At 28.6% G+C, this 20984-nt stretch overlaps 6 protein-coding genes across 13 annotated transcripts; 3 read left to right on the top strand and 3 right to left on the bottom strand.

Annotated features, from left to right (window-relative positions):
* Window positions 1–714: 714 nt before the first annotated feature.
* LOC122573199 (integrin beta-PS) lies at window positions 715–6098 on the bottom strand. Of its 2 annotated transcripts, XM_043739270.1 has the most exons (11): window positions 5895–6098; window positions 5754–5834; window positions 4784–4949; window positions 4390–4696; window positions 4076–4304; window positions 3888–3972; window positions 3170–3817; window positions 2778–3089; window positions 2500–2700; window positions 1916–2419; window positions 715–1838 (listed from the first exon to the last, which is right to left on the bottom strand). In XM_043739270.1, exons 3-11 carry the CDS (start codon window positions 4946–4948, stop codon window positions 1773–1775), a joined length of 2517 nt encoding a protein of 838 aa, XP_043595205.1. In that variant the 5' UTR covers window position 4949; window positions 5754–5834; window positions 5895–6098; the 3' UTR covers window positions 715–1772. The 2 variants fall into 2 exon arrangements, with proteins under 2 accessions (XP_043595205.1, XP_043595204.1); XM_043739269.1 differs by lacking the exon at window positions 5754–5834.
* Window positions 6099–7217: 1119 nt separating this feature from the next.
* Window positions 7218–12839, top strand: LOC122573200 (ATP-dependent RNA helicase p62-like). 3 transcript variants are annotated; one of them, XR_006318675.1, is made up of 7 exons: window positions 7218–7316; window positions 7622–7663; window positions 7953–8942; window positions 9157–9335; window positions 9420–9479; window positions 10310–10726; window positions 11502–11541. XR_006318675.1 is itself a non-coding variant. In XM_043739272.1 (7 exons), coding segments are annotated over exons 1-7 (1602 nt in total). In that variant the 5' UTR covers window positions 7218–7314; the 3' UTR covers window positions 11920–12839. The 3 variants fall into 3 exon arrangements, 2 of the variants coding, with proteins under 2 accessions (XP_043595207.1, XP_043595208.1); XM_043739272.1 differs by lacking the exon at window positions 10310–10726 and adding an exon at window positions 11828–12839 and having other exon boundaries at window positions 11502–11738; XM_043739273.1 differs by lacking the exons at window positions 7622–7663; window positions 10310–10726 and adding an exon at window positions 11828–12839 and having other exon boundaries at window positions 11502–11738.
* Window positions 12840–13462: 623 nt separating this feature from the next.
* On the top strand, window positions 13463–14446 carry LOC122573205. The gene is made up of 2 exons (XM_043739281.1): window positions 13463–14129; window positions 14229–14446. The coding sequence occupies exons 1-2, from the start codon at window positions 13695–13697 to the stop codon at window positions 14442–14444; spliced, it is 651 nt and encodes a 216-aa protein (XP_043595216.1). The 5' UTR covers window positions 13463–13694; the 3' UTR covers window positions 14445–14446.
* LOC122573203 (mitochondrial thiamine pyrophosphate carrier-like) lies at window positions 14281–16315 on the top strand. Of its 4 annotated transcripts, none has more exons than XM_043739279.1 (5): window positions 14281–14345; window positions 14826–14972; window positions 15059–15211; window positions 15571–15773; window positions 15841–16315. In XM_043739279.1, exons 2-5 carry the CDS (start codon window positions 14853–14855, stop codon window positions 16304–16306), a joined length of 942 nt encoding a protein of 313 aa, XP_043595214.1. In that variant the 5' UTR covers window positions 14281–14345; window positions 14826–14852; the 3' UTR covers window positions 16307–16315. The 4 variants fall into 4 exon arrangements, with proteins under 4 accessions (XP_043595214.1, XP_043595215.1, XP_043595213.1 ...); XM_043739280.1 differs by lacking the exon at window positions 14281–14345 and adding an exon at window positions 14439–14455; XM_043739278.1 differs by lacking the exon at window positions 14281–14345 and adding an exon at window positions 14531–14672.
* Window positions 16316–16352: 37 nt separating this feature from the next.
* LOC122573201 (glyoxylate reductase/hydroxypyruvate reductase) lies at window positions 16353–18286 on the bottom strand. Of its 2 annotated transcripts, none has more exons than XM_043739274.1 (4): window positions 17820–18286; window positions 17249–17569; window positions 16712–17169; window positions 16353–16645 (listed from the first exon to the last, which is right to left on the bottom strand). In XM_043739274.1, the coding sequence occupies exons 1-4, from the start codon at window positions 18005–18007 to the stop codon at window positions 16518–16520; spliced, it is 1095 nt and encodes a 364-aa protein (XP_043595209.1). In that variant the 5' UTR covers window positions 18008–18286; the 3' UTR covers window positions 16353–16517. The 2 variants fall into 2 exon arrangements, with proteins under 2 accessions (XP_043595209.1, XP_043595210.1); XM_043739275.1 differs by having other exon boundaries at window positions 16353–16623.
* Window positions 18287–18435: 149 nt separating this feature from the next.
* LOC122573202 (bifunctional methylenetetrahydrofolate dehydrogenase/cyclohydrolase, mitochondrial) lies at window positions 18436–20492 on the bottom strand. Its single transcript, XM_043739276.1, has 4 exons — window positions 19771–20492; window positions 19480–19664; window positions 19021–19389; window positions 18436–18902 (listed from the first exon to the last, which is right to left on the bottom strand). Exons 1-4 carry the CDS (start codon window positions 19842–19844, stop codon window positions 18526–18528), a joined length of 1005 nt encoding a protein of 334 aa, XP_043595211.1. The 5' UTR covers window positions 19845–20492; the 3' UTR covers window positions 18436–18525.
* Between the last annotated feature and the right edge of the window lie 492 nt (window positions 20493–20984).

The following is a 20984-nucleotide window of genomic DNA, read 5'->3' as shown; positions in this document are numbered from 1 at the left end:
ACTTGTATTTGTAATATCATTATTATTACTATATATAATTAAATGCTATTTCTTTTTCTATAATACTTTCTTCTTAGGAACAATACATTACCCTAATGTTGGAGCAGATCATATACGTACACGCAGCTTATTTGCGAAAACCAGGCTGTAAACGTACAAATGAACACATGAAAATATATTATCAACACATAAAAACACAATATTCTACAGTTGAGCCTCGATTATCCGAACAGGTTGGAGGATAAGGACAAGACAGTCCGGATAACCGACCAATTCCGATAATAGAAATTCAGTAGATAGCTATCCTTTCGAACTCTTCTTATTAGTTCAAATATTAGGATTTAAGTGTTACGATTTCAATTTTTCCTTCTTTGACGCAGAATTTATTTCGAATAAAAACAAATAATTGTATGTATTAATATACATACTCATTATAAGAGTATTTATACGTATTACAAAATTACGATTAATCCTAGTTCAGATAAAAGATGCTCAGCATTAACTTGTTTGCATAAACTAGGTTCTATTATATATTTATTATATTTATCTCTATATTTATTTATCTTACAACGAAAATGTAAAATAAGCTGATCTTTTTATCATTACCAATGGCAGTAAAACTTTCATTTCAACTGCATGATTTATCACGAAATAATTATTTCGTAATAATACTATTTACATACATTTGAAATATTTATTGTTTAGAAAATTTAGTTATTGTTATACTAAGTTTATTTCTTTGTTCCGAACGCGAACATATAAATAACAATAAAGTGGTGTAAAAGTTATTAATACAATGTATTATAAAAGCATTAATTTTTCGGTACACTTAAAATGTCGATTTACGTTGCTTTAACGAGCGTTTCGTTAACTGCATTTCTATCTATAGACATAATAAAGGATAAAAATTCATAAACGTTTAGAATGAAAAATCTCGAGACTCGCATTTGTTATAAATTGCAAAATGATTTATACTTATTACTATGCATTTTGCTATTCTTTACATTTATACAATTTTCTACATATATTTTTAGATTTTTTTTATAAAAAAATAAAACATATATGAGACTCAGGAAGACTTAGGTGGAAAACAACTGAACATTTTGTCAATAAAACCATTTTAGGTCTTACAATATCACATATTAAAATGTACCTTATTTATATTTTCTATTTGAAATATTGTGGGTGTATGAAAAATGTCAATAAATACATTTAAAAGAAAAATTCATCACACTCTACTTTAATTTGATAAGAGTGAATGAAGTCTTCTAAAAGAGTTACATCTCATAAATTTTATATTAAAGTCGACAATTAGAAATTATATAAATATATTTTTGTCATAAAAGACAAAAAGGCACTTCTATATAAGTGTTACAATAAGATTAACATTTTAAATCTTTAAACCGTTTCATATTTTCATGCAGATACCGATTTCTACGTTATAATTTTTCATTGTATACATTGTGTACATAATTTACACTTACATACATACGCACGCATTCATACATAGCAGTCTACGTTATATGGCAGTATTATAATATCATACTTAATGAATAATTTGATAGCTTCATATTACATTAGATTCCGTTAAATACTTATCAATTATAATGTTAATAATTATTCTAATTAGTGCTAAAGCTCCATTCGCTGCATAATAAAATTTGTTTATCATTTAAATATTAATCAATCAAAAATTTATATTTATGTATAAAAACACAATTTTCTGCAATGAAATAATTTCTTCCATTAAATAGGGATTATTTTCATGATTTTCATTTTCCAGCATATGTTGGATTTTTAAATGTTGAAGTTGCTTGTTTATAAATTGGATTTTCACCCTGTTTAAAGATAATTGAAATGAAAGATTTTGCAGCATACAAAATATACAAAATTAAAGATAAATTAATATTTTTACCGTGTCCCATTTAGCCATCATTCTTTCCTTTTCAAATCTTGCAAATTCTCTTCTGTCATGTATAGTTGTTAATAGTTTCCACAAAAGTAATAATGCAAGACCGATTAAAACAATAGCTGCAATTACACCTAATACTATACCGAGCATATAAACTTGGGGTGGACATTCCCTTTCCTTCTGAGCTCTGACTTTTAAGCAATTCGTTTCATTGTAATAATAAACAAAATTATATTTGCAGTCGTCTTCATCTATACCGAAGCATGGAACTTCATCCTTATCCACATCTGGTATAACTGTATCAACTGGTTCAGGGACGAATTCTTTGCAATTTTTTGCACATTCCTCTTTATCAGTGAAATTACCAGTACCATACATTTGACATAATACACAATTTTTTAATTCTTCACAACGGCTTGGACAGGTTGGACACTTATTACAGTGTTTACCAGAATATCTAGTATTTCCTTCTTCATGACAAATACATTCACCACAAACACAATCTCCCTAAAAGATAAAAGATTAATCGAAGTTAAACTTGTAAAACAAGATAAAGCTTTTTCTTCTCAAAGCAATAAAAAACTTACATGTCCTGAACATAACACTCCATTGGTAGTTCCTGGTGCAATACAAGTCTCATTTGAAGATCTACAATTGCAAGATGGACCAGTCCATCCTGCATTACAGACACATTGACCACACTCGCATGTTCCATGATTTGAGCACAAATGACCTTGATCTCGATCACATGAGAAATTGTCACATTCGCAAAAATGACCTGATATTATCTGTAAAAAACAAAACATCATACACTCAATCAAAAAAGATGCAAATTTTTATATTAAAATCATATATCTATATTTACTTCTTCAGGATTTTCTCTTTCTTCACATTCACATTGACCACAAGCACAAGTTCCTCTCCCTGAACAATCTACAAGAGAAGTATTATCAGGTCTACAAGATTGGAAATGTTTATCTAATCCTGTCATTTCTTGATGAGGACTGCATTCGCAGCGTTTTCCAAAAAATCCATCATAACATTCACAAATGCCACATTTTAAAGTTCCTACACCATTACATTCTGGTGATTTCGGTTCATACATAGCACCTTCGCGTTCGCATTCACAGTCACATAACATTTCCAAATTTACAGTAAGCGTTTCATTAATTCCAACCTAAAAAAAGATAAGAAAATTTGTTTCTTTAACTTTAAATATTAAATTATGTAGACAAGTGCGAATGCTTTTATTCTTACTGGATAAATATCGAATTTTTGTTTCCATTCAGACCTATTTTCTGGGCAACTCGTGACTTCGATTTCTGCAGTAAATTCCACTTTTGTTCCAACTTTTAATCCATCACATTTTGAAGTTTCAATAAGCGGTCCCGTACCCAAACACTTTGAAAAGTATTTTACCTTCACAGCACTGCTAGCTGTATCTTTCATTTCAACTGAACTTGAAATTGCATCATACTGTTCACGAATTAATTCTACAACGTTACTCGAGTCATCTGACAATTTACCAGCAAAAGATCCTTCTACATGTTTAGTCAGTCTTTTATATACGTTTATTTGTTCTTCCGTAACAGCCCATATAACATTAATAGCATTTTGCTTAACTTTTAAATTAATTTGAGAAATACTTGGATAGTCTTGTAATGATGAGTGCGTGTAAAGTCCTGTACTATCTAAGTGACATTCACCATCATTTGGTTTGACAATTCCACCCAATTTACCATCGCCTGCATAATGAAAACCAGCATCTGTAGAAAATACTAAAAGTCTACGAGCCTTTTCACGCCAGCCAATCTGCTGTCTACAAACTATAGCTTGCATTATTGCATCAAATCCTCCTTCTGGCGCATCTAAGTTTCCAGATACTGAAGCATTTCGCACTAAACTCTATACAGATGAGAAAAGTTAACAATTTTTATGGAATATTCATTGCAAAATTATATTATTATATACTTACTGCAAAATGACTTGTATCTTGAGATAATGTCATAATATTTTTGTAGCCATATGGTGCTGCACATCCATCACATGGTTCTATTAATCTAAAATACAAAACTGACTGTAAATTTATCATTAAATGAAATGTAAAATAGTAATTTCAAATTATGCATGCAGAAAAATTATAATTTTTTATGGGAAACTTACGACTTAGGCATTGTACTAACATAAGGCATTACAACTTTATCAACAAAACTGCCAAAACCTAGTCGAAAGTTACTTGTAATTTTACTCATACTTTCTACTAAGAGTTGACCTAAATCTGATAATTTTTTCTTGTCATCTTCCATAGATTTACTCAAATCCATAAGATAGTACAAATCAACAGGATAATCTTCAGCTTGTGAATAAGCAAAAATCATTCTATGTGCCTCATCTAAAAGATTTATACCGTATCTCTAATATTGTAAATATTGTTTTCTGCCAAAATAGTTTAATATATAATAACTATAGTAACTTACTTATTCGAAGTTTCAAATTAACTTCTTGTGGCCAAATTTGTACAGCTTCTTGTCTTCTGCTACCACTGCTACTGCTGCTGCTACTACTACCACTACTAGTGGACTGTGAACTAAAGCCATGTATGCTAGAATTCATATATGAATATTCATAACTGTTGGCACCACCATATGCATAACCACCTTTTGTTAAATTTCTATGTCTTATCATACTAAAAACGTTATCTGGATTCCATGTATATTCGCCAGGACATGTTGCAAATATTTTAGTATTAATGTTTGGTAGAAAACACCGTTTTTCTGAAAATTTCTGTAAAGATTGATATATTTTAATTATTTACATAAAATATACTATATATGAATATTATTATTATTATATTTTAACATAAAAACTCACTGGTGCTGCACACCAGGCACAATGTGGTGTTTGTATGCATTCATGACATGTTTGTTTGCTTATACAAGGATTCATTCCAGTCAATCTCTCTGGAGGTGAGTAATTTGCCTTTACTAATGATATAACAATTGCTATTGCTATTATCCATCTGAAGCTGCCAAACATTCTGCATATAAAATACAAATCTTTTTAGATTAATGCAGTTAATAGATTACATATAAATATACTTTTTAATGTAGTTTATAAATCATAGATAAGATACATTTCTGGAATAAAATAACAATTCTATTACTCTTGTATTAAATTTTAATGAAATTATGACTTTGTACAATCATTTCCACCAAGAATAAGGTAGGTATGAGGTAATATTCTTGTAATTGTTGACTCATCATATTCTTAAAATATACATTCTTAGTTCCCATTTTTATTCTCTAAGAATAAGTATGAAATATGGATTCACTTTCTATGGATAAAAATATATTAAAAATTTTTAATGGTATTAGTTACTTATTTAAAAGTGGGACAAACTGTGCTTCATTTATAAATACAACATAAAATTTATTTGGCAAGTTACCCATAAATAACTCATGTTACCTTATCATTTTATTTTAACGTTATGGCTATAAGTTTGAACCAAATAATAATTAAAATAATTAATTTTGATATCAAAACATTAAAAAATTTGTTCTATAAAGTTTGTTTATAAATGTTTCCTTATGAAATGCATATAAGTTATGTTAAATATATATACCTACAGGAAAGCAAATTTAAAGAAAAAATAAAATATTTACAAAATATAATTAATTATTTAATAGAAAATTGAGATTTGATTATAAAAGTTCTCCCATGCTTTTATTCTTAACTTCAGTAACATTTTGTACATAATCCAAATATAGGAAATGTTCACTTATAAAATTTCGAAGAATTCTTTTTATTAATATTTTAAAAGTATTCGGTATCTTTAAAATACCATTATTCACGGCTTAAAACAGACGGCTTATTCATTCACGACGATGCCGTCATCTTTATATTTACAAAATGATATCTCTTCCTAAACGAAACCATAAATATTAAAACGAATAAAGCTGGATAAGAAATTCTGAGGACTTACTTTTCCATCAGAAATATCTCTTTCAATTTGTTATTAGAACATCACAAGGTCGACCAATGTTTTCTTTTACTCGAATCGCCATAAAAGGTAACCCATCAAATGCACGAACCCCACAACCAACTGCCTATACCAGATCGTGATAGACTCACACCAGTTACACCACACTACACGTTTTCTGATTGTCTGACTGATCCTGATTCTGATTGTACGTATCGCACAAAGTATTTAATTATACCTAGAGAATACATCTCTTTCGAATAAAGTGAACAAATAGAATACTAGCGCTACATGTGTTCAATCTTAGAACTATCTTTCCTTTTGTGTACGATACACACAAAGCGGAATATTTGAAATCTTATTTAAATCTTGATGTAAATATAATGTTATACATTCTTATTGCTGTACATTAATCCTGTAAATAATATTATTATATTAAGAGATATAAAAATTTAATTTTACTAATAACATAAAAAAGCTAGCAACGTTAAATAATATTACCAAACTAGCATCATATATGTATATTCTGCTAAACGAATTAAGTCCAGAGAACTAAATAAAACCAGACGATTAAAATTTTGGGGAAATAAAGATGAATTAACAATTTTGAAATATTATAGAATAGAAAATTTTGTGAATATTGATCCCATAAGCAGATTAATATATGATTTAGCACCACAGTTCCAAATATTACACAATTTCAAATATTTTCTGTAATAAAACAGGTTGTTCTCAAAGATCATAATTTACTAGCAACTATCAACCAATAGTTGGAGATCACGTGACCAATTGTGGTTATATTTCCTGACTCGTTGTTGAACAGAGTATAGCATCTTATATAGAATAATTTTAATGAAAAACTATAATTATTACATAATGTTATGTAATCGAGAGTAAATTTTTTGATATTATAATATTAAATACATTAATATTAAAAACATATACGTATATATAGTTGCAATTTAGAAAATTACGTAAGTGCAGCAAATAATATACTGAGTTGAATAACGTTGTCTGTTGCCTTCAAGTCAATCAAAATCGACTCTGTATTACATGCGCAGAGGACGAAAAGAGGTGTTTTCGGAGCTTTTGCGCATCCCCACTTTCGAATACGTTTGTCCCTGACGTATGTCACATCCGGGTACATATTAAATTGTTCTTTCTGTTCCTGGATGTGGTGTAAGTAGGACGTTTGACCGTTGTTCGTAATTCACTTCTTTTTTTTTTAAACTTGTAAATGTTGCATCGTAATCGATAATTTATTTACCCGTGTAATATTTTTGCGTGTTTTAAATGTAAACCGACAATAATAAAAATTGATTATCATTTTAGGATTTGTTATCTTGATCAATCAATTAAACACAAGTTATCATCTTCAACTGTAATTTAATTAGGAACTGAAGAGTTCATTACTATATCAAATATGTGAGTAACAACATTACTTTTAATTACAGTTGTAAATTTATGTTGTATAATTTATTCCTCAATGTTCTGTCTATCTCTCTCTTCAAAGTCATTCATGTTCAGCCATTATATGATATCCGCAATGCGTCGTTGCATTTCGCTATAATATCCCCCGAAAATTTATCGGCATGTAATGTTACGTAATAACGGACTCTTTTTATGTACGAACAAATGTTTTTACATGTATCTGCAAAAGTACCTTGTCAGAAATACTTTTGATAAATTTGTAATTACATATGCATAAAAACCGTCATTGTTTATTAAAGGTTACGGAATGTAATGGGAGCTATTGGATCCCTGAGAATTAGGTTTGTATATAAATATGCATATTAACAGTTACGGGGGAGCATAGAGTTAAATACAAAATTTATTTCCAATGAAAATATAACTATTTTAATTGTACCTCTCATTTTGGCATGCCTCCATTTTGTATATATCAATGGAGCATGAATGCTTGTGGGAGGAATAGTAATTTGGGAACATGCCTTCGGAATCCACATATTTTTTTATCTGGAGCTGATTCTCTTTGTTCTCTACACCCATATAAAATACATAATAAGGTGCTTTAATTATAATACATGCCTAAATTTTTTATAGGACATACGGAGCTAGTTATCATAGTGGAAACTATAGAACAAAAGACAGGGGATCTGTATATGGGAATAATGCTAATAATAGGAATGGACGATTTGAAAATCGCAACAAAAATAATATGCATGGTACTATTGGAGCCTTAAAAAAACCAAACTGGAATTTTGAAAATTTAAAGCCTTTTAAAAAAGATTTTTATATACCACATCCTAATGTTCAATCACGTCATCCACAAGAAATAGATATATTTAGACAAGAGAATCAGATTACTCTTAAGGGAGAGAAAATTCCTAATCCTATACAACATTTTGAAGAAGGAAATTTTCCTGATCATGTAATGCAATGTATTAGAAAGCAGGGATTTAGTGAACCAACTGCTATTCAAGCTCAAGGATGGCCAATTGCAATGTCTGGACAAAATATGGTTGGAATAGCACAAACTGGATCTGGGAAAACTTTAGGATATATCCTACCTGCAATTGTACATATTAGCAGTCAGCAACCATTAAATCATGGTGATGGGCCAATTGCTCTAGTTCTAGCACCAACAAGAGAATTGGCACAGCAAATTCAAAAAGTTACTTATAATTTTGGCTATGTAAGAAGCACTTGTATTTTTGGTGGTGCACCAAAAGGAAGCCAAGCTCGTGATTTAGAACAAGGAGTTGAGATTTGCATTGCCACACCAGGACGATTAATTGACTTTTTGGAACGAGGTATAACTAATTTACGTAGATGTACGTACTTGGTATTAGATGAAGCTGATAGAATGCTAGACATGGGTTTTGAACCTCAAATTCGAAAAATTATTGAACAAATTAGGCCAGATAGACAGGTATTGATGTGGTCTGCAACTTGGCCAAAAGAAGTTAGAAACCTTGCAGAGGAATACCTTGTGGACTATACACAATTGAACATTGGATCATTAACATTATCAGCTAATCACAATATTCTTCAGATTGTTGATGTCTGTGAAGAACATGAAAAACAAGCGAAGTATGTATTTTAAATATCTCGATTTACATAATAGTATAAATTATGTCAAAATGAAAATTTTTTATTTTATAGTTTATGATGAAAGTAATATATGATAGTTTGTGATTTTTCATAATATTTTATCTCTAAGAAGAACTGACTTTTTTATTCAATATATTAATATTTTACTTTTTAAATGTTGCTTACAATTTAATATTTTATTCTTCTATTTTAGATTACAAGATCTTCTTCAGGAGATTAGTAATGTTAGTCCAGAAGGTGGGAAGACAATAATTTTTGTAGAGACAAAGAAAAAGGTGGAGAGTATTACTAAAACTATTCGTCGATATGGGTGGCCAGCAGTATGTATACATGGCGACAAATCGCAATTAGAAAGAGATTTTGTTCTTACAGGTTTGTTGAGATATATATATTTTCTGATAACATTTTCATTACATTATTCATATAATTAATACATTATGCTATATTAAATTTTAGAATTTAGAAGAAATAAGGATTCAATTCTTGTAGCAACAGATGTTGCTGCTCGTGGATTGGGTAAGTAATAGAGTTACTTGTTTAACATTTCTTATTTTTGTTAAAACATAGTAGATTTTGAAGAATTTATTGAAGTTTAGACAGTTGTATTTGAGAAAATTTGTACTTAATTAAAAAGGGGTAGGGTAGGGTAAAGTGGCGATGTAGCACAGACTGGTTATATGAAGGTGATGCCCCACTGTTTTTGGAATAAAAATGATTAACATTAAATAACTTACCATGTTAATTAAAAAATAAGATAAATTGATAAATGAGGACTTTTCAACAATATGTTATTCTTTGTAGAATTCTATAGTTAATTATTGAAATTGTAGAATGATACAATAATATTAATGCAGTATAAAAAATAGTTTTAGTGTACATTCTCAAACTTTACATAAGCTTAATGTACTATAAATAGATGGCATTAGGTAGCTTCAACTTTCATTACTTATTCCTTTAAGATTTATATATATATATTTATTATATTTGTATTAATATGAAAAGCGTTAAATTTTTGTAAGTTTTTATTTTTACTATTTAAGAAGAGGTGCTGCATTTTTTTTTTATTTTATATCGTATAATTGTGTTATATACTTCAGGTACTGTACACAGTTTTTTGTTCATTCTAATTTTTCTATTAGCTTTATTGACGTGTAATGCTATCTATTTTATTAAAAAAAATATCGGAGAAAATGAGAAAAAAAGAAGGAGAAGAAAAGAGGAATTAAATAATGTGCTTGTGTTAAAGAATTGAGAGTATAAAGATTGGAATATAAGAGAAGTGCTTTAGTAATATATGTGGGCATCCTGTAATTTATGTTAATCAGTCTGGTTGTCCTTTGTTTCAGAGGCACATGGTGCACAAATTGTATTGAGTGTGCGATGAAAAACGATCGTTCAATAAAGAAAACATGGCTCACTCATTGTACATACGCAATTCTGTTTTGCACATAATATTGTACTTAATGTGCCTCTGTGTTCAGCCTGTGTACCACGCAAGTAGTAGAGTGGTGCGCGGGTGGTGCCGTTATCGGCGCTGGTTGGTTGTGAGGTAAGACCGTTGGTTACGTTTTGGTACAACCATCACACTTCATAGCCAATGCTCAGCCCGTATGAGAGACAACAATCTATTGATTTTGCTACTATCGCTACTCGGTGGTGATGCTTAGGACACGACGTTGCGATGTGAAGTTGCATTTAAGAATAGCACACATCGTGAGGCGCTCTGTATGCAGTCATACGGAACGTGCATCAACGATAACAGGGTTTGTATTTAATTACTATGCAGCTAACTTACATTCATATACATTTATATATACTGTAATTGATACAATTCTTAATTTATCTTCAATGTTTTAATAGTTAGGAATGAAAGCGCCTTAATGTGAAATATTAGGCAATATAAAACTGTAACAGTGTTTGAAAAAGAAGTTACTGTAAATCTTACTTAAAATAATCATTTTCATTATATTTGTTAAAGAAAAGGAATTTATAGGGAATACGATATACACTCCTTCTACTGTGACGGATTTCTTATTTAAATATCTACAATATTGATTCTTTTTATAAGTTCTTTAATTTTTTGTTCTATGTTATGAATACTTGTGTACAGAATATGCATAGAGAAAGGTAATACAAATATTCTATTGTTTATGTTACTAAGTAAGGTTTTAGAAGTTACTTATTAACTGTTATGAAGTTTTAATATTTAATATTGAAATTTGTGTATTTCATATGTGATGTGTAGTGTAGGCTTAGCTGCATATTCTCATAGAAAGATATGGAGATAAAAATAATTAGTTTTTCGCATTTAATTTCTATTATGACATTCAGCTTCGACTTTAACAAATAAATATAAAAATTTTAAAGAAGAAAAGGTCATAAGAATATAATCTATATGGATTTCATGTTATAGTTGGCATATTAAGTATATATTGCCAAAAAATTAATATTTTTATTAAATATAGCATATCTTACATCATATTTAATACGCTCAATATTTTTATGTTAGTACATATTTTAATGAAACAACTTCTTTAGATGTCGACGACGTAAAGTACGTGATCAACTTCGATTATCCGACTTCATCTGAAGACTACATTCACAGAATTGGTAGGACGGGCCGATCAAATAATTCAGGCACGAGTTATGCCTTCTTTACACCACAAAATAGCCGACAGGCTAAAGGTTTAATTAATGTACTTAAGGAAGCTAAACAAGTTATCAATCCAAAACTTATGGAACTTGCAGACAGAACTGGAAATGATCTTGCACGAAGTAAGTATTTGTGAAAACTATGATGCTAAATTCATATCGTATAATGACTTTGTTTAATTTGCTTAAATGTTCTATATGTAATTTTTCAGATCGTTGGGGCTATGGAAATTATCGCAGAAGAGAAACTGCTTTCCCTAAAACACATAAACGATTCGATAATCTAAGTTACTTTGATGCGTAGTTGGTTTAATTCAATTTCCGATCATAAACTTTCTGAACAAGTAACCTGCTGGAGATCTGAAACTTATTACAATTTGTTCCTCTGTGATTAGTAGAAGTTCTCCGTTAAGGCCCTATTGCTTTACGTTAGTTTCGTGCTCGGTTAATTTTTTAAATTTTTATTTATAATCTTATTGTTGTAGTTAGCGATAGTGTAAAACTTAGTAATAATGAGTACCTTTGTTAAATTTGCATCATAATAATATTTTGCATTACATTTCTACTTTTTCATTCATTGAGGCACACAAATTGAAAAATACGCAGTAAGAAGTACGAAAAGAAATAGTTAATAGGAAATGATTAACAATTTAAAAAATTTGAGTTTGATGTAAAAAGCTTTCCTCCCTTTATTGACAATTGGTTACTAGTATTCATAATTGTTGTTAAATTTTTTTTAGTAAGGAAAAACTTAATTTATAATTATTTACGCGTCTTAGAAGTTGGAGCTCAGTAAGATATAAGTATGTAGTAAATGTAATCAGTATTCATTCCACTTCTTCAATGTGGCCAATGTGATATTTGGTCATATAGTGAAAACCATTTATTTGCGATGTCTGTGAAATTATGTGGGAGAACGTCCTGAATATTAACTGTAAAACTACACTTTGTTTACTTGCATATATATATACTATGTGTCAATATCGTAGTATTAATTCACCAAAAGAAATCTGCTCGATAAATCGATTTTGTAGTAAAATTATGCATTATGAAAACATTTTCCATTGATTCAACAACTGTTATAAAAATACTATAGCACTTGAATGACCATTTCGGCAATTTTTTTATTCTGTACATTTAACCTGTTCAAAAGACAAAAATGTCTTACATTAATGTATCATATTTGCAACTACAAAAATAAATTCAGTGTAAAAGAAGATAAAATGTTTATAATAATACATGTGGTTTAAATATAACATTCTCTCCTTTAATACGTTCGTCGCACAGCGTGATTCGGCTAAGTTTCCTGCGGGGCTCAAATCCGACCGGCGGTACGCAGAACGTAAATAGAGCGACAAGCGGGAATTCATTGTTTATCGCCTTCGATTCATTGTAAAGAAAAGATTATTTAGTTCTGAAATGGAGAAATCGATAAGCTTTCCAGGTAGAATATTCCGAGGGATCTCACGGCAGATATCTCAGATCTTTAATTTAGTCGAGAAGCATACTTGTGAGACGTACATCAGTGATTTTTTCATCCTCAAAATGTTCAGTAAACAGCGTGAAAATATATTTGAAAGTAAGGAGAGTAGTGATGACGAAGTCTACAATTATTGTTCGAATTGTTCGAAATCGAACTATTGTTGTTTGGGATGTTTTAACGAATACCATGCATAATGTAATATTTTATCCAGAATATAAATTAATAAAAAGTATGATATAATGTGTTTTTAATATTTTTATGTTGTATATTCTATATATAATATCCTATATTTAATTAACTCGAACAAGAAGAGCGTCACTTTGGTGACGGGGTCCCCACGGAAAAATACTTCGTCTACGATTGCATGTTTGCAAAATTTCCTATATTTATAGTAGTTGTAATTCATAACATAACGAAATGTTCATTTCTATACTTGAAAACAATTAGGAAATCAAATAGATTTTACATTTAATACTTAGAAAAATTTAAATTTAAATTTAAATTTAAAATTTAAAAAATCACGCTTTAGCGTGATACATGTTGCTTATTGATCAAACAACTTATCCAAAGTAAGTGTACTTTATTATATTTCAAGAATGCATACGATTGTGTATAGACTTATTTTTTGCGCAAAAATTACAGATTGTGAGAATATAGTACAAGTATTTGATAATTCAATAAAGAAAAATATTACACAACATATTACAGGATTACTGCTTGTTTATTCTGATTTTGTGATTCATTTAATCGAATCTTCAGAAGATGATGGATTTCGACTGTGTCACGAAGTACTTATTAACAATTCTGGCGTAATGACGGATATTAAATGTTTGTACATACAAAATGATGCAAACAAAAGATTTTTTAAGAAATGGTATTTCCAGAGAATGAATGATGATGCATTAAAAAATGACGAATTAGAAAAACTTGAGGATAGCTTTGAAAATATTTGCTCTATATATGAAGTAATAATTTTAAATCTGTTTAAATTGTATATTGAATTATGGAATAAATGGAAATTAGAGAATTATGTGAGTATAGATCGTTGAATTGATTTTTAACGTATTTAAGGACTTAAATAAAGATGTAATAAATTAAACAAAAATATTGTGGAATATATTTTTTTACAGGAAAATTTTAATGAATATTTGGATTTAATAGCTGTAAACGGTCATTTGAACATTCCATCTAGGAAAAATATAAAATTTGTACTTCAAAGTGTCTGGGGATATAACTTAACATCACTGGTAAAGGATTATTATAGTTTAAACTATGCCTCCAATTTTGACGATTATTCGTCAGTCTCCGAAATAATACAAGAAATTGATTATACTTATAACAAATAAGTATGGGAAATGTTAGTTATGTAATAAAATATACGTCGAAAGAAACTTGTGAACTATATATCTCAATAAATTCTTAGTTAAATAATTTATTATATTTATAATTATATCAAAAGTATTCATCTAATCATTTATGTATTATCCATATACTCAAGGTTATATTTATTTTATGGGCATAATAATTATTGTGAACAGATGTGGATTCTGATTTTTCTACTAAGAATAATTTAGGTTATGTATAGTAAGAAAAATGATTTTATCCTTCCAAATAAATATTACATACATGTATTTTTTAAATACTGACTTGCCATTTATAAAAGTATTTTATTATTTGTATAAAAAATCCTATTTTCAATTTTTCAATTGTTATTATGCTATTTACAGTCTATTAAGTACCAAGTTTAGAAAATAATGGACACTTCGTCAAAAGCTAATAGTAACAATTTGGAACATGCTATAGCAGGAGGTGTTAGTAGTTTTGTAACACGGTTTGCTTGTCAACCTTTCGATGTTGTGAAAATTAGATTTCAGGTAAAAGAACATATATCACAAGTAATACAACAATAATGTTTATAATGTTATACATAGACATTAAAAAGAATTCTTTATCACTGTAGTTACAAGTTGAACCTATTGCTAACCATCATGTTAGTAAATATCACTCTTTACTACAAGCATTTTACTTAATATTTAAGGAAGAAGGTATTTCAGCTTTTTGGAAAGGACATGTACCTGCTCAATTACTTTCAGTTATATACGGGACTAGCCAGGTAAATGTATATTTTATGAAACTTTCATGTAGTTTTTTAGTTTTATTATATAATTCTCCCAGTTGAAATAAATATTATATAAAATAATCTAAAAAATTATTAATTTGTATTAGAGACACCATGACTTTAAGTCTTACATCTGATACTGTGTATTGCATATTCTTGAAGTTTATAATTTATAAATTAAAACTTATAACAAAATTTAAGAAATATGAAAATATTTTTCCCTGAATAGGACAATATCTACAAATTTTAAACATTTGTAACACTGTTCATTTGAACCTTGATTACCTTATCTAAATATGAAAATATTTTAAAGTCATTGTCAAAATATATAATTAAACATTAAAATGTTACAGTTTTATTCATATAATGTGCTTATACATAAGCTTCATAATTTTTCATTACTAAATGAATGGAAATATTCAACAAAGTTTGTAGCTGGTGCAGGTGCTGGTTTTATAGCTACAACTATATCATTTCCTTTCGATACATTAAGAACCAGATTAGTAGCACAATCAAATAATCATGTAATCTATAAAGGAATTTGTCATTCTTGCAGGCAAGTTAAATACTGTAAATACACCTTGTCGTCAAATCAAACATTGTTTAATAAAATATATTTACAGTTGTATAATACGACATGAATCTCCAAAGGCTCTTTTTTATGGATTATTACCGACTTTATTGCAAATTGTGCCACATGCAGGTTTTCAATTTGCATTTTATACATTTTTCAGTGATATGTATAAGAAATATTACGATGAAACTGATACTAGTTTTTTCAATTCTGTAATATCTGGTAGTACAGCTGGTCTATTAGCTAAAACTGCAGTATATCCATTTGATCTTAGTAGGAAAAGGTTACAAATACAAGGATTCAAAAATGGTAGAAAAGGTTTTGGTACTTTTTTTGAATGTAAAGGACTTATAGATTGTTTAAAATTAACTATAAGAAAGGAAGGAGTGAAAGGACTATTTAAAGGTTTAGTACCATCTCAATTGAAAGCTAGTATGACAACAGCATTGCATTTTACGATATATGAGCAAAGCTTAATAGTGTTAAGAGCCTTGAGATTATATATTTCGGAATAGTGAAGTTATTATAATGCTAGTCTTAATATTAAAAGAGTACAGTATATAATATTCTCTCCATACTGCTATATGTACAAAATAATTTATACATATATGTTAAGTGTATAATATATATATAAATATATAATCATACTTGTATAAAGAATCAAGTTATAATGGTAAATAACAATCTAAGCTTAAAGCTGGTTTAGTCTCTTCTCACAAGTTATATTTATAATTGAAGTGGAGCAGGCATTTCAGCTGGAGTTCCTTTCAAGACAGCCATAATATTTTTAGCAGTAATTATTGACATTTCTTCTCGCGTTTCTGTAGCAGCGCTACCAATATGAGGTAGTACAACTGAAACATAAGTACATCACTATTTTTATTATATATTTTACTACAGATAGATCTTAGTTAACTTACCACAGTTATCTAATTTCAAAAGTTCACTATCTAATGGAATAGGTTCAGGAGTCGTAACATCTAAACCAGCAGCTTTGATTATTCCACTTTTTAAAGCTTCTATCAGAGCAGATTGATCAACAACCTCACCTCTACTGACATTTATAAATATAGCAGATCTTTTCATTTTTCTGAATGTATTTTTGTTAAACATTTGTCTTGTATCTGGAGTTAAAGCTGTTGTTACAATTACAAAATCACTTTTTTCCAATAACATATCAAGTTCTACTTTTTCTCCTCCAAATTCAGATGCTTCCTGTTTAATACTCCTACTTGTATACAATATTCTAGCAGTGTTAAAGCTGTTAAGACATCTTGCTACTTGAATACCGATACGACCTAATCCTACTATTCCAACAGTTGATCCAGATAATCCTGGTCCACACATCCAAGTTGGTGACCATGTTTTCCATTCACCCCTATATAAATTATATTTGAAATAAGATGTATGTTTAATTACGCGATTTAATACATAAAAAAATATGTTCTGTTTTATACTTGTAAATGGCTCTGTTTGCTTCTATTAATCTTCTAGACGTAGCTAGTAATAATGCTACAGCCAATTCAGCTGTTGCATCTGTTAGAATACCAGGAGTATAACCAACTTTAATATTTCTCCTCTTCAAAGCTTGCAAATCTAAGTGGTCAACACCAACTGACATTGAAGCCACAACTTTTAATTGTGGTCCGGCGGCATTTAAAACTTCTTCATCTATTTTGTCTGTCAATAAACAATAAACTCCATCCATATTTTGTATTTTTGATAATAATACAGATTTAGGAATTGGCTCAGGTTTTTCCCATAGAACAACATCGCACCTAAAATATAAAATAAAAAAAAATAGAAAAATTAATAAATAGTTTTTTCATTGCAAGTACGTACAAATCAAAGACAAAAATATAGTATTGGCACGAAATGTTTGAGATGTTAAAGTATAACATTATACATATGTATGTTTACGATAACGCAACTTCATAGAATAGGATATAAAAAATTGGGTAATGTGTTTTACATGATTTAAGAGAATGAAATGTATTTTAAGTGTTTAGATATTGAAAAAATACTCACTGTTCTTTAAGTAAATTTAACCCAGCAGCTGGAATGTCCGGGCGGGTGATCAAAACTTTTGGTCGACTCATCTTAACTGGACTAGATGTGACAAATTTTTGATCGTTATGTCTTAAAAGTTTGAGAGCAATTAAAAGTAGCGACCTTTGATTTGATTTCGTGTAGAAAGTGAAGTTAGATAAGGACATTTTTTTATTATACAGACGTATGATTTTTATTACCTCATATATTTGTTCAGTCTCGACTGAACAGAAACATCAAATACGGGAAAATATAACCTTTACTTATTATCAATTAAATATTTTAATTTTTTTTTGGTTTTAAAGTTCAAACAGATTACTATATAAATCCATATGTATGTTAATTGTAATTTCAATACCCTTTAGTAGTTCGGAAATGTTAGAAAATTGTTTTTTTTATTAAAAATAATACTTTTATTATTTTATTATTATATATAATTCCCAATTTATTTTGTATACCTTTTTGCTTTTATTTTGTATATCAAAAGTAATAACATATATTGGGAATTGTTTGATGACATGATTTCAAGTTTTTATATGTGAGTAATAAAAGACATTTTCTGATGTATCGAGTAAACATAATAAAAAATAGAAAGTTTTATTATTTCCATTCTATTTCCATAGGAAAACATAATATTTTATATATTTATAAATACTGTGCTGTGAATTGTGTATGGTCCATATTCTTAAACATTAATATTTTTAAGTACAGATGATTTTGAGTTGTTATAATTTCTTTTAGCTGCCAAAATAGTATTTTTCATTAACATTACTACAGTCATAGGACCTACACCTCCTGGTACTGGAGTTATATGTCCAGCAATTGCCTGCACATTTTCAAAATCTACATCTCCTACTAATTTGTATTTATTGCCCATCTTTATTCTTGTAATCCCTACATCAATTATACATGCTCCTGGTTTTATCATTTCTTTAGTAATTAAACCAGGAATACCAGCTGCAACGACTACCAAATCTGCCAATTTTGTAAATTTTTCTAATTCAGTATGAGGAGTATGGCGATGACATATTGTTGTAGTCATATCTAATGCACCTATTTCATCTGTGAATTAATTTGCTATTATGATTTCACTCACCTTTTTGCAATGTTGTATTCTATATATATAAAATTTCATTGAATTTATTATTTTACATTTTATTATTATATATATGTTTTATACCTTTGCTGTCAGCATGTAAAAGTAATGCAATTGGTAACCCAACATGTTTAGACCTTCCTACTACCACTGCATTTTTTCCAAAAGTTTCAATATTGCTCCTAATTATTAATTCTTTTACAGCCAAAGCAGTTGCCGGAATAAACCTACTGTTATTTAATGCTAAATTACCCAAATTCTCTAAATGGAACCCATCAACATCTTTATTTGGTATAATTGCTTGACATATTTCATGCTCATTCATATGTTTTGGTAACGGCAATTGCACGATAATCCCATCCACACTTTCATCTTTATTTAAATGATCAATTTCTTTAGTAAGATCTTGCTGCGAATTATTTTCTTTTAAATGAATAACATAATTTTCAATTCCTGAGTTATCAATAAAATAAATATGTTAGACACGTATTCAATGTATCAATTATATCTATTAAAGTAGTTTAAACATTAGCGTTATTTTACCAATGAAGTTTGCAGCTTTCATCTTTCTTTCAACATATACTTTACTAGCTGGATCATTTCCAACTTTTATGGCTACGAGTTTAGGTCTCTTTCTATTATCATTTATCCAATCCTGAACAGTTGCTTTTAATTCATTTTGAATCTCATCAGCTATTTCTTTACCATTTATTATAACAGCTTTTTGTCTAAAAAAAATATATGTTATGTGCCTCATATTGAGTCAATTAGAAAATTATATTATATTATATTATAACTTTTTAAGTCTTTAAAAATTGAATATGTATTACTTACAAAATTTTTGAAGTATGTAACTGTCTCAAAGATCCATGTAAATTAATTCCCAAGACTTTCTTCCAGTGAAACATGTTTCAAGTATAAAATCGTTTATATATTTAATTATTTTATAGTAAAATATATTTGATCATTTATATACATAACAATATATAAATTGTTATTTGTAGTACTTAACATAACATAATGTAATATAACATATATACATACTGTATTTTATGTAATTATAATTCGAAATTATGATATCTATCAGTTTTTATAAATAATGTGATAATGAAAAAACACAGTGAACTTGTTGTTGGTGAAAGTATACTAAATAGTTTGCAGCGATTACTGGTGAAAATCTTGCAATGTTTTGTAGTGAAAGGGAATGTTCATTTTTTACTTTCGAAACTAGTTTTGCTGGTACTGTTTTATTTGTAAAAGGAATTAACATTTAATCTATATTTTACATATTTATTTCGGGAAAATGACATTGTAATTTCATTTATATTATTTAAGAAAGTGATATATAATATCATAAACGAGATATAGAAATATTGCATATAAACTTTCTATGGGACTACTTTTCTTCAGGTAACGATACCGATAATATACGTATGTATACTATAGCAGACTAACTATAGCGATATTATAACAACAATAACATTAATTTTACTTTCATCATTGACTAAGGATAAGATAGATCTGGCACTATATGAGTTTTCTTGTCTCACGTTCTAAAATACCGATCTGGGAAAAGCTTCTTACCAGTTTCGTGTCACATGTGACGATATCGATTCAGTATAGTACTGGATTGAATAAAAACTAAAGTTTTGTATGAAATTAAATAAAATATAGAACAGGATATCCTATAATCAGAACATAGTATAGAGTATTATGTTTCCACAATACTTCAGAAAGCATTACACACTATTTAATTTAATTTAATAATGAAATGGAAAGAACATGTTACACATTATATGTTATTAAAATAATAAATTACTGCACAATAATAGTTAAATAATTCGGTTAATTAGTTTCAAATAAAATTGTAATATCATATATATGAAGCATAAAAATGTGAATTTTAGAAACTTTTCTATTTTCATCTTTGTATTTTCAAATCGACTATTAATTATACATGTACGTATGTATATTATGAAGTACAGCTAGTTTGAATCGGAAACTCGTAACACAATTTATTGATAACACAAATAGTCAAATTATGTCCA

This window comes from Bombus pyrosoma, linkage group LG11, assembly GCF_014825855.1.
Source record: "Bombus pyrosoma isolate SC7728 linkage group LG11, ASM1482585v1, whole genome shotgun sequence".
Lineage (NCBI taxonomy): Eukaryota > Metazoa > Arthropoda > Insecta > Hymenoptera > Apidae > Bombus > Bombus pyrosoma.
This window is presented reverse-complemented; position numbering and strand designations above follow the sequence as displayed.